Source organism: Podarcis pityusensis (assembly GCF_964106645.2).
Source record: "Podarcis pityusensis genome assembly, chromosome: 4".
Classification (NCBI taxonomy): Eukaryota; Metazoa; Chordata; class Lepidosauria; order Squamata; family Lacertidae; genus Podarcis; species Podarcis pityusensis.
In genome coordinates this window covers 5,763,646-5,785,521 of record NC_138027.1, presented here as the reverse complement: position 1 = coordinate 5,785,521, position 21,876 = coordinate 5,763,646, and the positions used below count along the sequence as shown (strand labels likewise).

Genomic DNA, 21,876 nt, shown 5'->3' with positions numbered 1-21,876 from the left:
ATCCCCTACCACTCTCTGGAAACCATTTGGATCCATTAAGTGGCGGGGGCGGACCATCCGAATTGGTCCCACCTCCCTGCAGAGGGGATGGGTCGCAGAGAAGTCCAGTTGCACCAGGAAGTGATCTGACCATGGCACTTCTTTCGTTTCGCTTTTACTTAGTGTCAGATCACCAACATCCATAGAGGTAAACACCAGGTCCAAGGCATGTCCGCGGCTATGGGTTGGGCCAGACTTATTCAGGGACAGCCCCATGGAGGCCATGCTTTCCACGAAGTCCCAAGCGGCTCCTTGTAAGGTCGTGTCGGCATGGATGTTAAAATCCCCTAGGACAACCAAGCTAGGTGTCCCCAGGAGAACATCTGCCACGACCTGAAGCAGCTCGGGCAGGGAATCCTTGGTGCAGCAGGGAGGTCGGTACACCAAAAGGAATCCTGTACTGCCCCTATTGCCCAACTTCCAGAACATGCACTCGGAAAACTGGGTCTTCCCAATAGGACGCCTGGTGCAAACTAATGACTTCCTAAAAATCACTGCAACCCCCCCTCCCCGCCCACATGACCTGGGTTGCTGTGCGTAAGAGAAACCTGGTGGGCAAGCAGCGGCAAGGACAGGCCCATTTGCTTCATCCAACCAAGTTTCTGTCACACATGCCAGGTCAAGTCCTCCATCCATGATCAAGTCATGGATGGCAGTGGTCTTGTGAATCATTGACCTGGCATTGCACAGCAGTACCTTCAGGTCATGTCGGTATCCCTTGCTGATTCTAGTATCCATCAGGTCAGGACCAGACCCGGAGGCAGGGATAGTCCTCAGACAACGACTAAACCTGCCTCCTCTGTAATGACATGGTCTGGTCTTAGCGTAACTCCTCCTCCTACCCGTGATCACTGAGATCGGTTGTCCCAGTGCATCCCCCCTGTGGAACATGCCCCAGCCATTTTGTTGGCTGGGACCCACTCCCCGGCAGCCCTGACCCCTCCCCTTAAGAACAAAATAACACCTTAAAAAAACACCAATAAAACAATACAAACAAAAAACAGTAAAAATTACAAAAACATAAAATCAAACAAATTCCCAGGCCCAATAAACATCCATTCCACCCCCACCCCCCCACCTACAAAAAATTCAAAAGATTTTTTAAAAAAACATTTTAAAAGCACTCTGCAGTGCAGACTCTGCCAAGAACGTAAGGTCCAACAAATTCCTCCATTGCCTTGCTGACAATTTCCTTTCCCAGAAGGTGGAAGAAGCAACAAGGGGATAATCTCTCATGGACCTGGTCCTCACCAACAAGAAGGAACTGCTGGACAAAGTGGAAGTCCTGGGAACCTTGGGAGGAAGTGATAATGTTCTCTTCAGTTTCATTATACAGAGGCAAGAAAAAACTGAGTGTAGTTGGGGATGCACTGGCAGATGGAGATCCAACTTCTGCTTAAAAATCTCCAATGAAGGAGAGTCCACCACCTCCTGAGGGAGTCCGTTCCACTGTCAAGCTACTCTTACTGTCAGAAAGTTCTTCCTGATGTTTAGTGGGAGTCTCCTTTCTTGTAACTTGAGTAAGAGTTGTTCTTTCTCAACAGGTCCCTTTCAACTCCACAATTCTAGGTTTCTTTGATTAATCATAGCCATGAGGGATGGGCACTGTTCCTGACCGCCAGGCAACATTGCTGTTGGCTCTTGACACCATAACAACTATGAAAGGGAAAACTGGAGGTGGTGGGCCAAAATGGAGGCATTTTGGCAACAATACTATGCGTTATAACTGCCCAATTTGGTGTTTTCTGTTTTCAGATATACTTGCCATTAGGTCTTCACCTTTATTTGGTAGGATTGGAGTTGTGGACAGAAAGAGACTACATAACAATTGATACTGAGAATCTTGGCGTGACTTTAGTTGCATTTTACCAATATGCCATCTCTGAGCTGCAGCCAAATGTGCATTTTGATCATTCAGGAATAATTACGTAAGACTCTACAGTTTCTTTCTTGAAATTGTCTGCCTTCCTTTTTCAACAATATGAAAAGGCCAGATTATTATTACATTATCTCATCATCATCATCATCATCATCATTATCATTATCATTATCCTAAAGAAGCCCAGAGTGGCAAATACACAAGTAATGGGGGAAAAAAAACATTTTTAAAAATTCCTTTGCACCTGTATCAGTTTATAGTAGGAACCCTAGCAAGGACCCTTCCCTTGTCTTTGGTCTTAGCTTATTTATTCATTATTATTATTGTTCATTCATACTCCAGCTTCTTACAAAGTATACACAGGGAGGAAGCTTACATTAAATCTGTAGATTAAAGGAAGATTAAAATGTTCTGCTCATAAACTTGGGCAAGATAGCCACTCTGTAACTTTTGCAGTGTTTTATAACTATAACATGTACAGTAATATCTTCTGTTATGTTATAGGGCTAAAGGGTTTCCTGCTGGACTTTCTTGGGGGGACCGGTTTTGTCTTTACACTCTAGTTTCAGTGTCTGCTATTCATGTAGGTGATTATCAGTATCTTTATTTTTGTCTTTGTAATATATTCCTAAAATTAGTAGGCTGCCAGAGGGAGGAAGGTAAATAGGGGTTCAGCCACTAGTTCTCCAGACCTTCCTTTCCATTCCATTGCATTCCACTGGGGCCAAGCTACCTGTGACCAAAGGAAATTTGCTGCAGTTTTTTTTAAAAAAAGATGTAAATAACACAGCTGCCAGGGAAAGGAGATTTGGCTCAAATGTGGACTGTAGATTGAGGCAAGAGTGATAGTTCTATCACCATTCACCCCTTGTACAAATATAATACTATTATTTAATTAACTTATTAGTTGCTTTACACAAATGTCTCATAACAATATAAGAATAGGCAGCTGGATCAGGCCAGTGGACCTGAGTACAGCGGTACCTTGCCCTCCTGCAGTTTCCAACTGTTATTCAGAAGCATACTGCCTCTGACTCTGGAAGCAGAGGAGAGCCATTATGGCTACAACACATGGCAGTAATCCAGCCATGAGGTTAGCTGGGCATAGATCATTGAAGTGAGTTTATTCCCATCCAGACAGAGCTGCAGCTGGGCCACCAGCTGAAGCTAGTATAAGGCAACATGACCAGTTGTACACCCAGTGGCAAAAAACAATTACCCCCAAGCAGTGCACTTGATCCTTCAGGGTGAGTGCAACCCCACTGAAAACATCTTTACTGGACCTATGCTGAGTAGGCACTTGGTTACAGCCTTCAATGTCCATCCATCATTAGCAGCTGGATCTAACCTGGCCCAGTGCCACAGTTAGGAAAATGGAGGTGGCCTGCATGGGCAAGCACAGGGGCTTCTAATCAAGTGATGAGGCTGCGGTGCCATGGGAAAGGCCCCAACTAGCTCCATCTGAGTGAAGGTGATGGGGAGGAAAAAGAGGGATTGACCGGGAGGATGGGACCATGTCTGGCATCAGACCTCGAGCATAGGTTGGGGTGGGGTGGGTGAGTGTTTGGAAAGGGCTCAGACCTTAGCTTGGCGTTAGGCCTGTTCTGGTACTACGGCTGGCATCATTGGGGACTGCTGTGTAGTTTGGAAAGGTTCACAGGAGGTGGTGGATGACTGGATTTGTGTCTCCTCTGTCAAACTTGAGGGGCTGCTGATGGGAAGGAGGATGAAATCTGGTGGTTGTTGGTCTAGGAAGTGGGGTGGGAATGGGACAGGCAGGTCAGCAGGGGCTTCTGGTCTTCTGTCTCATGGCTGATCCTGCTGAGGGAATGGAGGAATCAGCTGTTCTTCTTCAGGCCTCCATGTGAACTACTCAGCTTGGGACTGGGGGCGGAGTGGGCTGTTGAAAAAGAGGAAAGTGGCAAGGACAAAACAAATCCAGGTCTCAAAATGTATTAAGGCATAACGTGGGGGGTGGGGGAGAGAAAAACGACTTCCTTTCAATAGCACAAATGCTGAAATCATCTTCCAAAAAATATAGTTGTAGGGTAGAACCCAATTTGCATATTTTTAAAGCAGTTGGAATATACTCAAAGGATGTAAATGAAGTGTGTATTTATTGAAAGTGTTTGATATTCTGATGACCTCAGTCCCTTCTTTCCTTTTCCTCATTGTATCTCAGACATACAGAAATCCTAAAGTTGATGCTGAAACAATTGCGCATGTGTTGGGTCATTCTCTTGGCTTTGGCCATGATGACACACCCTTAAACAAAGTTCGGGGCTGTGACTGTAATTGCACCAAGCCTGGCAGGTGTATAATGGCAGCAACCGGCAATCCGTGAGTAGTCCTTAATTGATTTCTTTCTTTCTTTCTAGTGTTTTTGTCTGGGTTTGGAAAGAAAAGCTGGTCACGTTATATTTTTGCTCAGTTCATTTCTTGCCACTAAAGACGTTCTGCTCGGCTGTCCTTCTTAGAGTCAAACTACAGATTACATTAAGTATCCCATTAGTGCTGTGTGCTCGACTTTCATTCCCCCACTGCAACCCTGATCTTAATTGCCCTTTCCATCAACAAGCATGATGACGAAGCTGCTAATTATGTGCTTCAGGTAACTTGTAGGCAGTTCCACCTGAAAGTTATTTTGTAATCCCTCTTGAAATAAATGGGAGCTATGCTAGAGTACGTCATTCTCAATAATTTTGTGGAGAACTGAACAGTTTCTTGGTAGATTTCCCACTGGAAGAACCTTCTACAGTACACACACATTAAGCTCCTTTGTGGATTTTCTCTGGAGAAGATAAGCAGGATAGGAATTCTCTTTAATTATCAGCTAGATGAAATAAAAAACTATATTTGTTTACAAAGTATTGTTATGAGTTTGTGGGTTGTAGACACGCTAAATTCCTGGGTCCAGTAGAATTAAATTAAGGCTTGGGGTGTCAAAAGCTAAGCTAGTCTCCTGTGTGAGGTGATAGCTAGACCTTGTGTATTAAGATCTGTACTAGATACTTCCAAATCATCTGGAATCAGCGTACGTTAACAGCTAATTAAGTCAGACTAGCCTCCTGTGTCGGGCAGTGAGCCATTAGAACAAAGGAACCCGGTATGAGATGGCAGGTGAGTGGGGCTTACAGTGTATTCCTCACTGAGTAGCAGCATGGCGCAGTTATTTCCTGGCTTCCTTAGCCTAAGCATCTGGCTGTAACCTCTATTAAGGAATAAGTGGTTTTATACATTTTCTCCTAGTGTGTTTCAATATTTTGAGGATTTGAAATAATTTAACTATTTATTTTTGTTTCTATCTATTGTTGTACAGCACCTTAGAAGAATTTGTACCCTGAAAGGCAAGATACAAATTTGTATAGTAAATATATTTAATAAATCATTTCATCATACCGGATAATAATTTCTCCTCTGTTACAGAACATGCTCAAGGCTGAGTAACTGCAGCAGGAAGGTATATTATGATGCAATAAGAAAACCAGGAAAAGAGTGTCTTATTGACATTCCTAGCAACGTAATTAGCAAAAAGAAGTGTGGAAATGGTGTCATTGAGGATGACGAAGAGTGTGACTGCGGCCACGATGAGGTTAGGCATTAAGACTGCTCTGAAAGATGTGCACAGAAGAATTACTGTATTTTTTGCACCATAACACTCACTTTTTTCCTCCTAAAAAGTAAGGGGAAATGTCTGTGCGTGTTATGGAGGGAGTGCCTATGGGTGGCATGCCTATGGATTTTCCTCCTCTAAAAACTACGTGCATGTTATGGTCGGGTGCGTGTTATAGAGCAAAAAATACGGTAATAAAGTGTGGATGTATATATTTTCCGAGCTGTGGAATTGCTCAGGAGGACAATGACTGATTCTAACTTTTCAGTCTGCTCCGAAATCTTCTGTTCTGTATTCTTAGCAAATCAATGCTACGGTTGTATCATACTTAAATAAGTCCCACCAAACTTAACAGAGCTTATTTAGACAAGCATAGCCTTATACTGTCTACTCAGATATAAGTCCTGTTATGTTAAATGAGACTTATTCCCCAAGGAAATGCATATAGGAATGCAGCCTAGATCATTTACTTTTCAGGACCAAATTACTTCACTAAAACTGCTAGTCTGAGGGCCTTTTCTCAAAGAGAAAAACAGAGTAGGGTGAGAATTGTTTTTCTATGGTGTAATCTCTTCTGGGTAAGGATTGTTGTTGTTGTTGTTGTTTTATTTATATCCCACCTTTTCCCCAGTCTGTGACAGAGATAAAATAGAACAAGAGAAAAACATAGAAGTCATTAAAATGTAATTGGATACTAACAGAATTAAGATAGTATTAAAAGATCCATTAAAAACACAAAACACAGAAATAACTATAAAAACATAACAGCCCTTTCTCCTGCAGCAGTATGGGCAGGTCTAATAGCGTAGGTCTTTCTCTTAGAATGGGTATATTTATTATATGAAAACATGCCAGTTAGGTATGAAAGAGCCAAGAAAATGGCTTTGAATACTCCACCCACACTCCACAGCTGCATAGAAAAATGGCTCCCACATCACTGAGAAAGGGGCCTCAATTTTCAGTTTTATTGAGTCAAGGCATTTCCCCCTGAAAAACAATTACTGGATTACACCCACTTTTTTTGGTTGATAGGGCAAGGAATGATGTGACTCATAATTAGGGAGACAGCAAGAAGTAGGAGAGCACAGGTTCCAGTTGCCCTTGTGCCACATGTTCCTACAAGAGGTATTAAGTAAGTTGGTGTGTGTTATTAAGTACATACATTAAGATTCTGTACACACCATACCTTTAAAGCACCCCTCACAAGAATTCTGGGAACCGTAGTTTACCCCTTAAAGGTAAAGTTAAAGGGACCCCTGACCATTAGGTCCAGTTGTGGCCGACTCTGGGGTTGCAGCGCTCATCTCGCTTTATTGGCTGAGGGAGCCGGTGTACAGCTTCCAGGTCATGTGGCCAGCATGACTAAGCCGCTTCTGGCGAACCAGAGCAGCGCACGGAAACGCCGTTTACCTTCCCGCCGGAGTGGTACCTATTTATCTACTTGCACTTTGACGTGCTTTTGAACTGCTAGGTTGGCAGGAGCAGGGACCGAGCAACGAGAGCTCACCCCGTCCCGGGGCTTCAAACCGCCGACCGTCTGATTGGCAAGTCCTAGGCTCTGTGGTTTAACCCACAGCGCCACCCACATCCCCAGTTTACCCCTTACACAGCTACAATTTCCAGGATTCTTGAGTGTGGGGTTGTATATTCATATGCAACTTAAGGTGACTTTAAAGAGAAACTCATTGCAGTGGCACCCTGTCCCTGAGAGGCAGAAGGTTTGAAAAGCACAGGTACAGAGGACGCCCATCATCCCCACATAGTTCTGTTTCGCAAATCTCTCAAGGCAACAGCCATGAAAGAGCTGCTACGCTGTGGCATTCAGTATATTTTTCTTCTTTTATCAGGAACTAGAAGAGGCAGGGATCCTGAATATATTTCTGCAGCCAATTACAAAACTTTCAGGAGCCAAAATACAGTCTCAGGTGAGTGGATAAAATATTAGTAGAATTACACTGTTTCCTACATCAAATTTTGCTATATGTCTTTGGGTCTCCCAGTAGTAGTAGTGTCTTTGGTTGTGTGATGAGGAATGCCAGCTGGCTAACACCACATAGCTAGGCCATTTAGTTTTACCCTGTATGAAAGGAAGTACAAGGAAATTTGGCTGCCTTTTGAAGCATGCGATAACAAAAAGTTGTTTTGTCCCAGCTGGATATTGAAGTGCTCTGCTTTATTAACATGTTTCCACATAAAGATTAGCTGTTCTGTGGACCATACTAGCAGTCTCCAAAGTTTCATAATGGGATTTGTTTGTCATGAAAGCCTCACACATGAAAATTCCCTTAGCAGTAAGAAAGCAGTCAACATGTTGAGTGACTAAGCCACTGCCAAGAAGTTCTACAGGACAGACCCCTGGAAGCTGTGAAGGAACTTTGGGGCTGCTTTGTGACTCTGCCAATGTTAACATAACAGATACAGAGCTGGACTGACATCAGCAGCCAACATCTTCACAGGAGAGGAGACATGCATTGACTGAAAAAAAAATCACTTTATTTTAAATATATTAGCCTTGCCTTTAATGACCTTGCTTGGAAGATTAAAAGCATTGCACTTGCCTCAGAAGTTGCTTCACGCAGTTAATGAAAATTGTAGTAATGGCTTTACAATGAATGACAGTTTCTGTATCTTGTAAAGGTTACGTTAATATATTTAAAAGAAAGTGATTTAGTCAGCCAATACATGTTTCAGAGGTTTTGCAATATTTAGATTTATTTAAATTGATTCAGTGGTAGAAGCCAGATAGCAGTATAAAAGAGTAAATGAAGTAAAGTGTTTTGTAACTCCCTTTTAGTTTTTTAGACAGTGGATGCAAAGATCAGAGAACCAATATTTGTTTGCTGATGACCCACGGTCTAAAGTTATGTCTGTAAGTTTTTAGTAAAATATTATTAAAATTATTTCATTTCTTGTCACACATAATGCTTCATTGACTGTTTGCTACTATGTAACTCATGTAATGTAAATGACTTTTTGAAAAAAAACGTTAAAACAACAACGTTGATGTTGGGACTCTCTGTTGCTATCAGGCAAGCCTGGTTAAGAGAGCCATTCCAGCTGTGGTGGGGTGTCATCAGTACTGGAACTTGGATATCCCAGTACTCCACAATGTACTTAATCATGGCCCAACTGCGCTGACTGCCAAATAGTTTCCATCCCCAATTCAAAGTGCTGGTTTTGACCTATAAAGCTTTAAACAGCTACGAACCGCAATACCACAAGGACTACCTCTCCCCATATGAACAGACTCGAACCCTGAGATCATCCTCTGAGTCCCTTCTTCATGTGCCGCCTCCGAGAGAGGTCTGGAGGGTAGCAACATGAGAACAGGCCTTTTCTGCAGTGGCTCCCTGCTTGGGAATGCTCTCCCCAAGGAGGTTCATCTGGTGCCTTCATTATACACCTTTAGGCGCCACGCAAAAATGTTCCTCTTTAACCAGGCCTTTGGCTGATTAACATCTTAAAGAGACCCCTGACCATTAGGTCCAGTCGTGACCGAGTGGGGTTGCGGCGCTCATCTCGCTTTACTGGCCAAGGGAGCCGGCGTACAGCTTCCGGGTCATGTGGCCAGCATGACTAAGCCACTTCTGGTAAACCAGAGCAGCGCACGGAAACGCCGTTTACCTTCCCGCCAGAGCAGTACCTATTTACCGTATTTTTCGCTCTATAAGATGCACCAGACCACAAGACGCACCTAGTTTTTGGAGGAGGAAAACAAGAAAAAAAATATTCTGAATCTCAGAAGCCAGAACAGCAAGAGGGATCGCTGCGCAGTGAAAGCAGCAATCCCTCTTGCTGTTCTGGCTTCTGTGATAGCTGCACAGCCTGCATTTGCTCCATAAGACACACACACATTTCCCCTTACTTTTTAGGAGGGAAAAAGTGAGTCTTATAGAGCAAAAAATACAGTATCTACTTGCACTTTGACGTGCTTTCAAACTGCTAGGTGGGCAGGAGCAGGGACCAAGCAACGGGAGCTCACCCCGTCACGGGGATTCGAATTGCTGACCTTCTGATCGGCAAGTCCTAGGCTCTGTGGTTTAGACCACAGCGCCACCCGCGTCCCGATTAACATCTTATACCCCTTTTAAATGTGTTTGTAGGAAGGGGTAGAGAGGGGGGTATTGTTTAGTGTGTACGTGTTTAATTTTTGCTTTTATATTATATACACATTTTGTGGTTTTTTATATTGTATTTTTATGTTGTGAACTGCCCTGAGGTCTATGGATGAAGGGTGGTATACAAATTTAATAAATAAAATGATACATTTATTGCACCTCTGACCCATTTAGTCACAGGATGCTCTCCCCACTATTTCTCCCACTTCATCTGTTAGCTCTTACAGATTCTTCAGTATAGCCTGTCTTGAATTTTGTAGTGTCGCTTGTGATATGTCAGCCCTCTAGTTTATGGCTGATCCTTTTAAGTATCTGTAATCCTTCCTGGTTTTGTGACCTTCCTAAAGTTGCTTAATTGCACTGTCTACTCCTTCATTCAATGTTTAGCTAAAGAAAGGTATCTGCAGTGTCTTGTTTCTGTGTAGCATTCGGGAACCAATATGTATTGCTCCGATATTTGAAAGTAGATACTATGAGCCATGCCACAACTCTTTCATTTTTTTATAGGAAGAGGGTGAATCAGGGATCATCAGTTCATTAATGGATAGCAACTTTCCAGAATTCCAAGGGCCCAGTGTAAGTTGTAGATTAATGTTATAATGCTAAGATATGGAATATCTGTATTCCTTAAAACATTTTCCTTTTCCTTACAAGTGCAATAGTGACCAAACATTTTACAATCTCTTGATTAAAATATGGTACGCCTGCTGGGAAGTCAGATAAAATTGCTTTTGGCCGCGATCCTCCAGTTTCTTGACCTCATATAAGCAAAAAAAAAAAGACAAGCCCTTGCCTCAAAAGGAATTTGCAGTTTAAGTTTAGACCGAGGATGGAGGACATCTGGTGGTCAAGGCAGCTTGGCAAATGTAATAAATGAATACACCCGATGGCACAGTTAGTCTAAGAGACTGCATTTAAAGTACAGTATTGAGAGATAATTCCTTCTTTTGCAGGAATGCCAAAGGAATGGCTGTTGCCAAAAGGACTGTAAATTATCACCAGGCATTGAATGTCTTTATGGACTTTGCTGCGAGAGATGTAAGGTAATATAAAAACAGCATATTTCAAATAAATGTAATAACTAGGGATGCCCTGAACTCCCCTCCAGCACCCACCCATGGCCAGCCCAATAGATATTTCTGCCCAAAGTGGAGCACTAAATTTTTTTACTCTGTCAGAGTAATGCTACGTCATCATATAGCATTGTTCTTATGGCTTTGGGATGAAGGTGTTTATGCCCACCCATCCCACCCCCAGCCAGCCTTGTCAGAGGAATGCTATGCCAACATCTTGTGCTGTATCCCAGTTCCTGTTCAGGAGCTGGCTGCACTCCATGCGCCGTACTCCCATCAGACCAGAAAAGCCCTGCTTGAGAAGAGGGGAGAGGATAGATAAAGCAGCCTGCCGCTTACCACCCCCCCCCCCTTCAAGAGCCAGCCTCTACCTTCTTAGGTCTTTCTTTTCCATTACAGTGGTACCTCAGGTTACATACGCTTCAGGTTACATACGCTTCAGGTTACAGACTCCATTAACCCAGAAATAGTGCTTCAGGTTAAGAACTTTGCTTCAGGATGAGAACAGAAATCGTGCTCCAGCGGCGCGGCGGCAGCAGGAGGCCCCATTAGCTAAAGTGGTGCTTCAGGTTAAGAACAGTTTCAGGTTAAGAACGGACCTCTTAAACGAATTAAGTACCCGAGGTACCACTGTACTCTTTCTGAAGCATATAAGCCATCAATCATCAGGAGGCTAGAGTCTTGCAGCCTCTTTCCACACACACCCATGGTCTATGGTTACCAGATTTTTAAAAATGAATCCGGGGACGCCTCCCCCCCCTTTTTTTGAAGCTGAGTAGCAACAGGGAGTCAGTAGTGGGGATGGTGAGGCAAAAGACCCTTGGCCCAAGCACACATGCATATTGTATAAAGGTGCAAAGCCCTGGGCAATGGCCAGCCGCCCGCCAGCCACCCGCGACTCCTGAGCCTCCCCCGATCAGTCAAAACAAAGGGGGAAGGGGGCAGGAGATTGGGGGAGGCTCAGGAGTTACAGGCGCGCGGTGCGCCATTGCCCAGTTTTTTAAAAACTCTGCACATTTATGTTTCACAGGGTGCAAAAGAAGGGCTTTACACCTTGCCCGGCAGAGAAACTGCGCCCCTCCTGGACAATGGTGGGCCGCCTACCCGCAACTCCCGAGCCTCCCCCGATCGGTCAAAACAAAGGGGGCAGGGGGCAGGAGATCTGTACCACTGAACGTCCCCGGTTCCCCTGTGGCAACGGCAGCGGCAGTAAGCAGCTCCTGAAGCCAGCCAAAGCTAACTGCGCTACCAGGCTGGCTCCAGGCTGCTGAGGCTGCCGCTGCCACATTTCCCGGGGACAGATTTGCAAATCTGGGGACATTCCAGGGACGGAATTTGTCCCGGGACAGATTTGCAAATCTGGGGACTGTCCCCAGGAACCGGGGACGTCTGGTAACCCTACCATAGTCAACATCCAGCCATCCTGGCTGATGAATGGTTAGGCTACTCGTGAGCAAGCAAGCAGTCTAGCAGCAGCTTCTCCATATAGTGTCATTCTCAGGTATTAGGGGAGGGGGAAAGAAAATGGTGGCTCTCACCTGTGGCCACTGTGAGGTGCCCCATACCAGGATGGAGAATTTTGCCTTTCCTCAACTTGGTCCCCTGACCCACAGATTTTATGAGAGGACTTGGCTCCCCTGTCATTGCCCCCCATTTGTCTGAAATTTTATCCCTTTCAAGGAAAAAATTCAGTCATTTTTAGAAAACTCCCAAACCCCTGGCCCCCACATTTAGGCTGTACTTTGAATACATAGAGTACTTCCTAGCTGTCATCTTATTTGGCCACACAATGATCCTGAAGAGTAGAAAGCAATGGTGAATTGCCCCAGGCCACCTAGTGAATGAATGGCTGTTAGGCCTTGAATTCCCATGTCACTATCCACTGTGCCCCATGAGCTCCAAGAGCAATTTATGGCTAAAGCAAGAATTCACTTCAGCTTTGTCTGATTTAATAAGATGGTCTTTGGCTGGGTTTCCCACACAATTTTGCACACAGCATAGTTCCCCTTGATACTTGGGCTTCCAGCAGATTGCAGAATAGGCTTGCAACAGCAGCCAAACCACCAGAAGCTGTGCATTATTGACAGAACCTCGTGCTTCAGCCCCAGGGGACATGGGAGTATGTTTTTATTCTACGGTGAAAGGGGAAATATTGGGAGTCCAGTTTTGCCTATTTGAGGCACTGAGGCATTGCAGGAGCTTCACTGAGCTCAAGAAAAGGACTAAAAATGAGACCTGAGGGTTCATTTACATGGTGCTTTGCAGTCAGACTCACCAAGGCAGATAGAAAATGACATTTATGACAGGGAAGGAAGCATTTGACATTTTTCCCACCTGCAATTTCCTATACTTTAAATTCCTCTGTAAGTTGTCCACCCATGCACACTGCAGGCACAAATATTTTCAATGCATTTCCAAGGACATGCATGAGTTTTAAACCTCATTGAGGGAGCTGCTTGGGGAAACCAGTGTTGTAGCAGAGAAATGGCAGATAAGGAAATAATTTTATCCCCCCACCCCCACCCCTGCCTGAGTTGCTTTGTCATTGCCAATGCAGCCAACATTGGGACTTTAATTTGTGTAATTTAGCTCCACAAGTAATTTCAGTTTCTGAAGGGAAAACATGACATGCCTCTGTTGAAGAGTCAGAATGAGAAGCTTCAATTGTTGTTTCCAACAGTTGTTAGAAGAGGGAACAGTGTGCAGAGAAGCTGTTTCCGAGTGTGACCTTCCGGAGTACTGCAATGGGAGCTCTCCTGTTTGCCCGCCAGATGTCCATAAACAAGATGGGATGCCATGTAGCAACAGTAACAGCTGCTTTATGGGGAATTGCATTGACCTCCACAAACACTGCACATCTCTTTTTGGCCAAGGCAAGATTAACCTTCGCTTTGGGAAGAAAAGGAAAAATCTTCTTCATTCCTTGGGTGCCATCTGGGAAGAGGGCTTCGGGAATCTTCTGCTTTGTTGTGTGTCCTGATAGCCTTTCCTTAGTGGATGTCAGGCTCTAGGGTTCTCCCAAATTTATTCATGCTGTTTGTTGGCATAATGAGGAGAGAGTTGACATTCTCCAACCATTTGGGGGTGGGTGGAACAGAAACATTCTTTTAAAAGCCTCCATTGAGAAATTGCAGCCCACTTAATGATTAATGCAACTTTGTTGTTGGTTAATGCTGGTGGCTGAAAGTAGTGGTGGGCTAAGAGGTTGATTTGAAGGAGCAGGGAGCCAGGCCCACTGATTCCTTCAACAATATTAAAATAGTATTAAATGACACTGAAACTGAATCCACAGTTATCTCAGAATCCCCCACCCTATTAACAAATGCTGAAATGTGGAGGTGTGGGGTTGCCTGAATATTCTCAAGGGAAGAATTGAAAGTCTTCAACAGTTGGGGAGGAACTCAAAAAAGTTTTGTTTTCCAAAAACTTACAATAGAATAATTTCTTGAGAATTTTCAGTCCAGCTTGCTAACAAGTGTTGGTGAGGAATTTCAGTGAGGCAACTTTATGGATACTGAATTTCTAGCTCAGCCAAATTCACAGATTTCTGCTCATTATATGGCCCCAGGTGCAGAAAGCCCAGATGATGTGTAACACACTCATGTGCAGGTTTGCAGTAAACATTTTAATAACAGTTAAGATGAACATTGAAAGCTGATAGAAAGAACAGTACAATAAAACATGTCCTACAATTTCTATTTTTTCTGCTTCACAGGGGCATAAGCATTCATAGTATGGTACACTGTAGTATCTACCCTTCAGTACTGCAGATGGGAGCACATTAAATTTAGCCTGAATTTTGGAATAGTCACCTTGATCAGATGATCCTCAAGGAGAGCCCACCCTCTAAAAGTTGGAAAGATAGAAGCTACACTTAATATAATTTTGCAACTCGAAATCTCAGATGCATTGGCATATGTTTTTTTTTTGCTTTTGCATAACTCATAGCAAGAATGGCGTTTGGTTTAGTACTTTCTCATTCACTATCTTCCACTGTTACTGAAATGTATCAGTAAGGGTTGGTAAGGGTCAAGGGGGCCAGGCCTTCAGGCATGAATAAGTTTTAACCAGAAATTTAACTTATATATCCAGATCCGAGACTCAATAGAAATTTGTCTAGTCTCTAATTGTGAAGGTTTGTTGGGCACACATCTTGGAAGGCTGAGAACAGTTCTCAGAAATTTTGTTTGGACAGATTCTGGAGCCTCAGAACTCTTAAACGTACACACTTCTGCTCCAAATAACAATTGTGGCAATTAAACACTTAGATAGCCTCTTTTATATGCCTTAATTTAGTCTTGCCAGTTCTCATTTTTTCACTCCTTCCCCTTTCCCTCTCTGCAGGTGCAAAACAGGCCCCACTGAGTTGTTTCAAGAAAGTGAATATGCGAGGCGACCAGGCTGGCAACTGTGGCAAGGATGGACTAAAATACAGGAAATGTTATGAAGAGTAGGTTATACCTGTGGGCAGGTATCTTGTTTTCTTAGATTACTCATTCCATTTCCCATAACATTCAAAACAGTTCAAGACAAATTGCAGTCACAATAGGATGGGCCCAAATGTGTGTGTGTCTGTATCTCCCAAGTGTAAAAGGCCATGGTGAAGATGCTCATCGTCAGCGCATGGCAAAAACTGTATAATGAAGGTGCCAGGTGCACCTGTGTGGAGAGGGAATGTTACAACACAGTGGCTGCCATGGAGAATGCAGCCCTACTGCCAGGTTTCTGAAAGCAGTGGAACTATGAAAATGGTCCCTTTGGTATGTCCCTCTCCTGTTATTTTGGGGCTCATCCATGCTGACCTTTCCCCCTGCGCTTTCCTGGTTCATGTCCGAGCACTTTTTTTTGTCCTGCCAATTTCCCCAAGAAAACCTGCTCTTTAATGCTGAATTGGAGCAGACAGCAATTCAGGTTTTCCACAGATTACCATTTGCACCAAGTCAGTGGTAAAGAGTGGGTTTTCACAGGGGAAACGCTGGGTCAAAAAAGTGTTCAGACACAGACCAGGAAAGCCCAATCCTGTGCTTTGAAAAGTGGAGAAAAGTTAATCGTGGATGAGCCCTTAAGCATGTGTATTTTCCCTCACAGCCTTCGGCCTCTTCAGTGAGCTGTTATCTCCTCCTTATTGTAAACTGTACCTCATCTGGATTCCTGGGTGGCCAGAGCAGCTGACACTGAGAATGGAGGAGATATACTTTTAAAACACATCCAGTGTGTGGGATAACAAGCCTCACATAACCAACATGCTTATGTTGAATTAATGCATGAAGGGGTTAAGACCATAGAGTAAACTGCCTGCCAAGCTTAGCTTGCCTTGGCAGGAACTAGGTAATCAGACATATTGTTTTCTGCCAATCTACCTGAGAAGCTCAGTGTGAGAGGGGGTCAGACCTCATGACTCTCACAAGTCACTGTTGAGTTCCCATACCAATAATTTAGGAACTTTCACCAAGTGACTATGCCAAGTTTTACTGCCTGTGCAACTATTCTGACTTCTTCATGGAAAAGCACATGAACCTGACCTTGGAAGAGTTTGTAAGTACTGTAAATCATTTTTAACTTAACAAATGTGTGGTCTTTTTCTATGCTAGGAGTGGGAAACTTCGGAATGAACTCGGAAGGGCATTTTTTAAAGGTCTGGTTCTAACAGCTTATATTTCCACAGTTTACTTTGCTGCATATTTTGTGATTTTGAATCTCTGCTGGGGTTCTCTCACCAAAAGTATTTGCCTCAAACTTGAATCTTAGCATCCAGGAATTCTTCTTTTCTACCTTTATTTTTTATTCTGCTCCAACATGATTCTCATTTAAAACACATGACTCCCCCCAAAGAATTCTGCAAACTGTCATTAAGGGTCCTGGGAACTGTATGTCTGTGAAGGGGAAACAAAGGTTCCCCTAATTCTTTTGGGGAAGTCACGTACTTTAAATGTGCATTCATTGTGCTTTAAATGTCTGGTATGGATCTGCCCAAACATTTTTCCTTCCTCGCTTTTCTTTCAGAGATGTTCTTTGTGGAAGGCTCCAGTGCACTCACGTTAATAAAATTCCCCAAATGTTAACAGGACAAAGTGTAGTTCAGACTCCAGTGGAGGGTACGTTCTGCTGGGGTTTTGAACGTCATATTGGCCAGCATGTTTATGATCTTGGAGCAGTGAGAGATGGAACAACCTGTGGAACTGACAAGGTAACTTTGGCTGGATCCCTTGCTTGGCTCTGATTTCTCAAATTCTAACTTGGGATGGGGTGGCAATTTGCTTTGCTAGGGAGTACAGTCTTCTCTGAATATGTATTCCTGGTTTTTATTTATTAATTAATTGACTGATCTTGCAAGTCATTTGGCTGGCCTTTGGCAGCAGCACTATCTGCTTAGTTAAGAGTGTGTACAGAGCGGCATGCACAATTTGAGCAGTGAGCCCACTATGGAAGTGCAAGTCCCCACATTTTAGGCATGTATACATTCTTCTCTTCCAGACTTAGGTCAGGGAAAACCTGTTCTTCTGTGCTGATTGGCTACCGCTCATTTTAGTAATCAGACCACTTTCTCCTTTCTTAGGGCAGGATGATACACATTGCTGACTAGCTGGTCCTTAGGTCAATTAGGCAGCTTCCGCTCTGCTTCTCAGAGCAGTTATCAAAATATGAAAATGAACAGTCTAAAAGCAATAATAAAAAATAAAGCACAGAACAAATGTTCAAGCAGTTGGCTATGCAAGGAGCTTTTAAAAAAAATAACCACACAAGTGGATAGGCCACCTGAAACAAGGTTGTGGGGCAATGCTGGATCTGGAGCCTTTATGTGTGTCATTAATGAAGGAAAGAGTGGGGGAAGCACAGCTCTCTCGGCAGGAGAACCCGCACCTCCTGTTTCAAGGTCTGCTTGTGCACAGCCTAGGAGTATTCACCAGGAGTCTTGGCTTCCAAACTGTCAGAATCCAAGCTTTTCAGCTGCCAGTGCACTATATAAAATTAACATTTCATACATCCCTTTCCAGATATGCATGAACAGATCTTGTGTTGACCGGGCCGTTTTGAATTATGACTGTGATTTTTCAAAATGTAGCAACAGAGGGGTAAGTAGTAAAAAAAAGAAGAAAATATGCCATCCCTTGAGACCTGCTCAGGTTAATGTTGAACCCACAATTGATCTGTGGAAAGAGGCGATAACCTCAGTGTTTGACATGATCACCCTTGGGTGTGGTGTAGAACATGGGCTCCTTGCTGTGAAGTGCTTAGGTAGGTGGCTAGAGTGATGGTGGGGAAAGGCATCTGACCATGGGTTAGAGCATGGGTAGGCAAACTAAGGCCCGGGGGCTGGATCTGGCCCAATTGCCCTCTCAATCCAGCCCACGGATGGTCCGGGAATCAGTGTGTTTTTACATGAGTAGAATGTGTGCTTTTATTTAAAATGCATCTCTGGGTTATTTGTGGAGCATAGGAATTTGTTCATTTTTGTCTTCAAAATATTGTCCGGCCCTCCACAAGGTCTGAGGGACAGTGGACAGGCCCTCTGCTGAAAAAGGTTTGCTGACCCCTGGGTTAGAGCCCATTTTAAAGCCTATTGTGTTGTGATGAGGGTAGCAAAGGAGTTGTTTTCAGTACTGTTGCATGCAGAATATTGTTTGTTGCATTCTGGAACCCAGGACACCAAGGGGGAGCCCGTAGCAACTTCCTATGAAGCATTTGCAAAAAAAACACACGTTGACAAGAACATTCCTTTTACAACAGTGTTTTGTTTTGTTTTTTTGTTTTTTACATCTGCTGGCTTTGCCAGTGGCAAACCTGCACTTGCCATCCTTGTGGAAGTTCTTGTTTGAATACAATATTAGCCAAGTAGGTTATATGTGCCAGTTGCTGCTTGACACCCTTTCTGTTTTCCAGGTGTGCAACAGCAAGAGAAACTGCCATTGTTCCTATGGATGGGCCCCTCCTTTCTGCTCCGGCAGAGGGTTTGGTGGGAGCATTGACAGTGGGCCGCCTCCGAGTAATGTGAGTAAGTATCCATTGGGTTTGGTACTTTGGCCTCTTCGCTTTCAAGGGGCTTTCCTAGATCCAGGCACTAAAGGACATTCTTGCCTGTGGTTCAGCTATGGATCCCCCAGCTCTGCAGATTATTTCAGGACATGACAAAAGCTGGAAGTCGTGACTGCTTGTAGGTCTGAACATATGAAATACTTTGTTCTTTCTCATTTTTGCCTGCAGTGGCTACCAGTCTCCTCGCTGTGACGGGCACCCTGGCTGCGTTGCTGTTCCTTGCTCTGGGTTTTGTTGCCACACTTAAGAGAATGCAATTGGGGGCTTGGTAAGTAGATGTTTCCTTCATGATAAGGCTGACTGTGACAGTGTTGTTATATCTCAAGACCAGAAAAGACAGCTGTTCGTTGTTTTGCTGCAATGCTTGAACCATATTGAAGGGCTACTAACTTCTCTGTGGTTTTCATCAATAGGTTTGCTAGAGTGATCTGGAAAAGAATAGGATCAGGAGATACAGTAAGTTACTGAAAGCTCTTTTCTGGGAGGTCCAAAAGACCTACAAATCCAGATTCTTATTACTGACCACAGAGGAGGAAGTCTGTGAATGTCAATGATCCACCAAGATTTCAAATATTTCTTTTAGAACGTTGTCCTGCAAAACATAGATCTTAAGGTCAAATCTGTTTTCTTTCAAGCATTCTATATCCGTCCCACCTACCTTTGCCAGACTTTAATCTTTGGAATAAAACAAAGTCCTGATCCAGGTACCATAAAGTGTGGCTTCACTGGGCTTCCTGTACCTCATATTGCAGATTTATGCTTCATGATTGAAAAATAGTTAACATCATTGTTTCACTATCATCACAATGAGATATATGGCCTTTAAGGCTGCTCCCTTTAGACCCAAGTTACAGAAAGATAATTTTAACCTACCCTTAGGGATGCTTGCAAAATTTCTCTCATCCAGATTTCTTCCTGGATTTTGGAGCTGAGAATTAACTTACCAAACTGGAACCAATGCACTCAGAATTCTCCACTGTTCAGTTTTTAATACTCCCCCCCCCCAAATTAAGCACAGACACCATCTATGTACACATGGTGGTCTGAATTTCTCTCTGCATTTTAACTGGACCCCATTGAAAACAAAGAAGAAATTTTAGCACACAAGCAAACCCAAAAGGAGCAAAAAAGGGACAAAGCAAAACAAATCAGATTAAACACATCTGGCTGTCCCTAACTTAAACAACTTTCCAACAGCTTAAGTCTGGCATGGATACCCTCTGGCCAAATCATTTCTCCTAGTGTAATGCACAAACATTCAAAACACTGAAGAGCAAGGAAGGACACGTTTGTCTTAATTCCATTTGCAGACTGGCCTGTTCACATTCCAAACCACCTATGTGCTAGATCTTTAGTTCTTTTTAAACTGTCCAGTTTCTTTACACCATCCTATAGGTCAGGGGAGTCCAACATGCGACCAAGGATTTTTGGCAGCCCTTGGCAACATTTGATACACAACCACAATAGTCCTTGTGCTGCCTTCCCAAAACCAGGTAAGCAAGGTGCTGAGCTTTGGGAAGGAGGTGTGAGCCTCTGACAGGATCCTAGAGTCCTCCATTTACCTTCCCAAAGCCTAATAATTTGATATCCCCGCTTTATCACTACCCGAAGGTGTCTCAAAGCGGCTCATGTTCTCCTTTCCCTTCCTCCTCCACAACAAACACTCTGTGAGGTGAGTGGGGCTGAAAGATTTCAGAGAAGTGTGACTAGCCCAAGGTCACCCAGCAGCTGCATGTGGAGGAGCGGAGACGCGAACCCGGTTCACCAGGTTATGAGTCCACTGCTCTTAACCACTACACCACACTGGCTCTTTCCCAGCATTGGGTAGAAGTGGGAGGGCTCTAGGACCTTGCCAGAGCCTTGCCCCAAAGCCTAGAACCTCAATTAGCCATTTTTGGGAAGGCATCAAGAGGGCTCAGGAAGGGCTCAAATTTTGGCCTTGTGCAACCCATGGGATCTATGTCAAAGGCCTCTTGCAGCCCACTTGGTATGAAAGGTTGGACTGCCCTGCTGTAAGTCTCTCTCTCTCTCTCTCTCTCTCTCTCACACACACACACACACACACACACACACACTGATGGGACTAGAAGCAGCGCCTCTTTAACAAGGGAAAGCCTCTGAACTCAGCAGCAGTCACCTGCTCTTTCAAATAGGAAACAAACACCTTTGTTTCCTGTACAATGTTGCAGGGAGCAGCACAAAGTCATCACATAGTAACATTCTTTCACCATCCTTAAAAGAGATTTTTAACTCAATAGCAGCCAGCTGCTGAGTGCAGCAAGTTATATGGGGTGGGGGTGGGGAGACAGTGATGATTCAGCCAACCTGTCTAATAGCGAGTACCCTCACATCCCAAACTTTTTACAACCTTTGTGAGAGTTCTGTAAAAGTGGCAGAAATTCTCCACCCACCTTCTCTGGAAAATGCCCTATAAATTCACCTCATCACTGTCCCAGCTGAGACATTTTGTGAGCCAAATGGGATATAGTAACCCTCATTTCTTATCTTTTAGGGATCACAAGCAAGCCTCGGGTCAGCATGTAGCATGTCACTGAAAAGCCGAGAGTCGGACATAACAACTGAAACTAGACTGTGCTGTTAGACAGAAGGAAATAACAGGTGCTCCCAAGAGAGATGTATTGTGTCTCATCAATTTCCTCAGTGTTGTTTGGCCTGCTTGAATCTTCTTGTTGAATCTTTCTGTTTTTTGCCTTCCCACACTTCAAATAAAATGAGCTCTCTCTTGAACATTGCACATTATGTGCCATTTATGTGGTCTGTTCTGCATGTGTATACAGTGGTACCTCGGGTTACAGACACTTCAAGTTACAGACTCTTCTAACCCAGAAATTGTACCTCGGGTTAAGAACTTTGCTTCTGTTAACGGAGAAATCTGAGGGCTCCCTTGGACAAAAAACAACATCAAGGACACCAGCCAGGAATACCAGAGCAAAACAGCAGCCAGTAGGCTTGGTCTTTATTGAAGACTGTTGCGACAGGACTCCCACCTGCCACAAGGTGGAACAAGATGGAAGCCCTGAACAAAAGAAGACCCCAACTTTTATTAGCTACTACTCCCCCATGCTACACCCCTAAGACTACATCTTGACCACATCATGA

General features: G+C 43.9%; 1 protein-coding gene across 7 annotated transcripts in view; it reads left to right on the top strand.

Moving 5' to 3' along the window:
* LOC308475088 (disintegrin and metalloproteinase domain-containing protein 26A-like) overlaps nt 1–21,511 on the top strand; it is a 43,113-nt gene extending 21,602 nt beyond the window's left edge. For 5 of the 7 annotated variants that reach the window (XM_081001923.1, XM_081001922.1, XM_081001921.1 and 2 more), the window contains 16 exons: nt 1,795–1,967; nt 2,423–2,501; nt 4,101–4,258; nt 5,345–5,510; nt 7,379–7,456; nt 8,326–8,400; nt 10,157–10,225; nt 10,603–10,692; nt 13,403–13,595; nt 15,067–15,172; nt 16,726–16,909; nt 17,718–17,795; nt 18,604–18,715; nt 18,925–19,024; nt 19,170–19,212; nt 21,269–21,511. In XM_081001923.1, coding sequence (XP_080858049.1) covers nt 1,795–1,967; nt 2,423–2,501; nt 4,101–4,258; nt 5,345–5,510; nt 7,379–7,456; nt 8,326–8,400; nt 10,157–10,225; nt 10,603–10,692; nt 13,403–13,595; nt 15,067–15,172; nt 16,726–16,909; nt 17,718–17,795; nt 18,604–18,715; nt 18,925–19,024; nt 19,170–19,212; nt 21,269–21,358 — 1,794 coding nt within the window. In that variant the 3' untranslated portion in view covers nt 21,359–21,511. The remainder of the gene's footprint in view (nt 1–1,794; nt 1,968–2,422; nt 2,502–4,100; nt 4,259–5,344; nt 5,511–7,378; nt 7,457–8,325; nt 8,401–10,156; nt 10,226–10,602; nt 10,693–13,402; nt 13,596–15,066; nt 15,173–16,725; nt 16,910–17,717; nt 17,796–18,603; nt 18,716–18,924; nt 19,025–19,169; nt 19,213–21,268) is intronic. The other 2 variants (XR_013985101.1, XM_081001924.1) reach the window with 2 other exon arrangements.
* The last annotated feature ends 365 nt before the right edge of the window (nt 21,512–21,876 follow it).